The sequence below is a fragment of the Symphodus melops genome, assembly GCF_947650265.1.
Source record: "Symphodus melops genome assembly, chromosome: 13".
NCBI lineage: Eukaryota > Metazoa > Chordata > Actinopteri > Labriformes > Labridae > Symphodus > Symphodus melops.
The window spans coordinates 24,779,032-24,783,955 of NC_136703.1; the positions used below are offsets into that span (position 1 = coordinate 24,779,032).

Below are 4,924 nucleotides of genomic sequence, written 5' to 3' on the forward strand. Positions count from 1 at the left end.
TTCACATAACAATCCAAAATGGCAAACCTGCCTCTCATTGGCTGTTTGAGCCTGGCCAGAGGTGGGACTAATGTCCTCAGATGTTTGTCATTTTTAAAACACTTCAAATCTTGACTTTGGACGAACATGTCCTTTTTAAAGAATCAAGCTTGCGGGATGTGCGTGTTTGCATTTCCTCGTGATGCTCAGATGTCCGTTCTGATTGGTCCAGACAAACAAGGGGAAAATTAAAGCTTGCATGGCCACTCCTGCAAAAGTCAAAAAAAGTGTGGACACGCCCCCCCCCCACTCAGCAGACGAGGGGATGAAAGTTACTTCATGAGGTCGTGAGTAGGTATGTTGTCTTTTCTTCCAGGCGATCCTTGAATAACTCCTTTTTGTAAAGTGTATCATTTCACACCAATTTGATTTAATCCGTTCGCTTCAGATATGACCTTATTTTATCCCACAATCCCTCAGGGCCCGAATCAAAGTGTATTAGTGTGTCGGCAGGTTATTTTCCACTCCTAATCGACTCTGGAGAACCAGCTGAGACATGTCGGCGTTCTCAAATATCCACATTTCTGAATTATTATTTCTGCACGGGAGAGAAGCCGCTTCAAGAAGAACGAGCTGAAATGAATCCATCCAGACTCCGATCATCCGTTTGTAATTCCTGCGTCTGTTCACTCTGTCCCGACTCGTAGCCGCTGGAATAAGTTGCCCACACTGTTGTGCAACGGTAGGCCCGAGGAGGAGGAGGAGGGGGGGGGGAGGGGGGGGGGGGTGTCAGTGAGCGGGTGCGAGTGCACGCAGCACTGAAGCCCAAGTGGGTGAGAATAGACCGAGCCGACTTGTAATCCCGGAGATTTTCCAATATTTACTCAGCAGGACAGGTTGGCCTGAACGCAGCGCTGCAGCGAGGTCTCTGTGGGCTCGGCTGCACGTGTTGGGGGGCAACGCTCACCCTTCATCTGTCACTGAATAGCGGTTAAGCCTTTCTTTTTTTTTCTTTTTTTTCTCGAGTGGGTGGGACCGTAAATGTTTGATTTGTGACTCAGCCTGATTAATCGCAGGCACACACTCCTCGGTGCTTCGCTCGTTTGTTTTTTAGTGCGTCGCTGTTTGCTCTCAGACTTGGACAGAAGCCGCGGCGTTAGCGTTGAAAAGCCTGTTGATGTTCGTCTGAGGACGGCGAGGATCATGTGCGATCACTCGCCGAGTTAGTAGAGACTCGTACTGTAAACACTGAGAGTGTTTTCCCTCGTAAGAAGGCAGACGTTACTCGATCACCTGTTTGTTTAACAAGATTTCCTCACTGCAACTTCTCCTTCTCCTTCCATTGCACAAAAGGGGAGCGCCTCCTGAGCTGGTGCCTTGCTCAAGGGCGTCTCGGCAGTGCTCGAGAAGTTGCTACCAGACCAAATTCCATGTTTTGGTCCGTGTCGGGACTTGAACTGGCAACCCTCCCGATTCCCAACCCATGACTTTATGATTTGACCCATGTCACATCTGTTTAGATGGAGGAGGCGGGGCCTATACTGCACCCAGTCAGCAGGGGGAGCTGTTGTGCCGTCCACCTTAACATGCAGTCTGTTAACTCCGCAGGTGTTCTTCACCAGGAACGGGAAGCTGATGGGACGCAGGGAGATGGCGGTTCCTCCAGGTGGCCTCTACCCGACCGTGGGGATGCTGAGCTGTGGCGAGAAGGTCAAAGTGGACCTGCACCCCCTCAGCGGATGAGCTCAGAGCGCTGAGCGGACTCGTGACGCCCTGCAAACAGCTGGCTGCTCTGTAGAGCCCTCCAACGGTAGCCTAGCATGCTGCTAACAGTTTCAGCCGCACACATGCACGTCTTCCTCGACACTGCCTCGGCTTTAAGTTATATACAGACTTTTACTTTTTACAGGAACACGAGCGGATCAGAGCGTCCTCCTGGTTCTGATGTAGCAGGAGATAAAAAAAAAGGATCGTGCAGAGCGTCGGCTGCAGAATGTTTACGCACAGATGTTACTCAAAGATAAAAACAAAAAAAAAGAACTTCAGGAGGATGTTTAACGGTTAATTCTATGCAATGTGCTCCGCTCTCATCCTCTCTCCTAACCTCCCTGTGCATGCACACTGAGCTGTTTAATCCCTCTCATGAGGTCTGGCACACTTTTGTTTATTTCATTTGTCACCACCCCAAGCAAAGCAGAGCGAGGCCAGGAGTTGTGCCGAGTCAGAGCTCGCCGGTGGTTTTTGTTTCAGGGAATACACTCTCTCTCTCTCTCGCTCGCTCTCTCTCTCTCTCCCTCTCTCGCTCTCTCGCTCTCTCTCTCTCTCTCTCTCTCTCTCTCTCTGTGTCTCTTTCTCTCTCTCTCCCTCTCTCGCTCTCTCGCTCTATCTCTCTCTCTCTCTGTGTGTGTCTCTCTCTCTCTCTCTCTCTCTCTCTTTCTGTCTCTCTCTCTCTCTCTATCTCTGTGTCTCTCTCCTTCTCTCTCTCTTTCTCTGGGTGAGGCTGCCCTCCTGTGAGCGATCAGGGACCTGCTGTTGCCCCGCCCCTCTCTCGCTCTCTCGCTCTCTCGCTCTCTCTCTGTTCTCCTGGACTTTGCTGGAAGTGAACAGTGGTTCCGTTTGGTTCTCCAGGCTCACTGAAGACGATCGTTAAGCAGAACCTGACGGTGTTTCATGGTTTCATGTTGGAGCCAGACTGTAGATATAAAAAACGCTTCAGGTATATTTTCTACAATCAAACAAAATAAAACTTTAAAATGTATCTCGGTGGTTAAAAAGTTCAGGGAATGTTTTTTTTGTTTTGTTTTTTGCACTTTGAATGCGAGTGTCATGTGAACACATGTAATGTCCAATAGAACCTCTGAATCACAAGCCATTAAAACAAGCGGTAACATTGAGTGAAGGATCAGTCACCATCATCAGTTTACTGTGTAAATATTTAGTTCTTAAAGTTTCACACTTTGTGCAGATTCAACCTGGATATGAAGGATTATCTCCCATCCTAGTTTGACTAATTGATTCTATAATCAGAGGAGGAGTTCCTCTCTGTGATGTCGAAGTAACTGCTGGATGTTTTTTTTTTTTTTAAGATTGTTCAGTTACAGTTTGAGATGCATGTTTAAGAATATATTTCACTTCCTGTCTTTCTGCAGCTTCAGGGGTCCGAATCACAAAGACGCACCGTGCTGAAGCGCTCCTGACCCCACCTGAGCGTGCATAACATCTAAACACAAACACATGCATGGCTTTATTTTAGCTTTCAAGACGGGCGGACAAAAACAATAAAAACGGGACAGGGTTGTGAAATAATGGAAGGCTGGGCCCGGGGCCGAGGACTCGCACTCGTTAAACTAACTCGACTTTGAGGGGGTGAAGCGTGCTTGTTCACGGTACTGATTGCATCCTACGTCCTGACACCTGGCCAATCAGATCGCTGGGAAAAAGAGCGTCATTTAGGACAGATATTCACAAGCCAATCAATCGATAGCTAATGAAATGAATGTCTTTGTGATCCAGACTCCAGGAGCTCAAACCATCTGCAGGTGAATGAGAAATACTGTTTGTGTTTTTGTTGTCAGTGGGAGCTGGTTTCCACACAAAGTGTTCACTGTTGATTTTGTTTCCTCTCCGGCTGAACGAAGGGAACGTCATCAACGTTATTGATTAAGCTGTATGGTCGTAAAGGTTCATTATTATTCTCCTCCTCTTCTAAGTCTACTGTACACATTCCTCTGAAGCTTCTCTGCAGGTTTCTGTCCAAACATCATTCACACACGACGATCAAAGCAAGGCTTACAAAAAAACTACACAGGGTTAACTCTTAAATCACATATCTGCTGGAGACTGAATGTTTCTTCGTCTTGCATTTGTTCAGGAGCCGTTAATAACGCTGTTAGCAGGTCTACAGGACGTGTCGAATACGTTGATCGGTGTCGTTTATTTTCTTCTCCTGCAGGGCCGGACCGAGACTTAAACACGGGGCCGTCACAGCCTGAAATGTAAAACTTTAAATAAAAAAGCTAGACAGAGCAAAGACATTAACGCTGAAGTGGACGTTTGAGCCGCGTCCAAGTTCAGGGTATTAAAGTCGCTCATGTTCAAGGTAACGCAGAAATGTGCAAAAGTTTTAAGTTTACAGAAGAAAAAAAATGTTTTAACCTCATCAGAGCTGAACGTGGGTTAACTTTGTTTTGTAGCATCTCTGAATTGACTTCCTGTAATATTTGCTCCCCTTGTTGACTTGCACTATAATGGCCTCGTTCAGTCCATGTATGACCATCAATAAAAGTCTCAGTAATGTAACACGCTGGTGGATTCTTTTATTTCACATGTTCGGTCACACTTTTAAAGCCTCAGCAGAACCAGCACGAGTCTGGTTCTTTCCTCTCCACGCTAACTTTGCTAAACGTTGGGTCTTTGAGGAAGGTCTTCTAACTGCTCTTTTGTGAAGTGCACGCCATCTGTATCACATCTTTTAGGCGAGAATAGGATCACCTTACCCTACTAACTTTAAATTAGTTTCATGTATTTGATCATGTCTATAAACCCCTCTATTTCAGCCCTGCTCAGAACAGGCTGTTTCTGTGTCTGTAGCTTTAAATATGTAAATGAGCTGTGTCTGGCCACGCCCCCTCTCTGGAAGGGCTCGGGTGTACTCGCTGCTTTCTGGCTCCATGTCCTATTGTTTACGGTGAGAAGGCAGACTCAGAGGGCAGAACAAACACCTAGCTGTGGGAGTGTCACCCACCTGGGGGAGGGGCTACTGCCCTTTGTGATGTCATGAAGGGAAAATCTCCAAACGGCCTGTTTGAGCACACATTTTCTGAAAAGTGGAGCAGGCAGAAGACGGAGACTTTTCTCATCAGACACGGTGAAGAGTGTTTAAAAGCAGGGCGTGTTTTTTTGAAGTAAGCAGAAGAACTCGACAGGATTCGCCACTCAGACAAAA

At 47.0% G+C, this 4,924-nt stretch overlaps 1 protein-coding gene across 2 annotated transcripts in view; it reads left to right on the plus strand.

Annotated features, from left to right (window-relative positions):
- Positions 1-4,278, plus strand: part of spryd3 (SPRY domain containing 3) — a 41,419-nt gene extending 37,141 nt beyond the window's left edge. For both annotated transcript variants that reach the window (XM_079359312.1, XM_079359311.1), the window contains exon 11: positions 1,588-4,278. In XM_079359312.1, coding sequence (XP_079215438.1) covers positions 1,588-1,722 — 135 coding nt within the window. In that variant the 3' untranslated portion in view covers positions 1,723-4,278. The remainder of the gene's footprint in view (positions 1-1,587) is intronic.
- Positions 4,279-4,924: the final 646 nt, after the last annotated feature.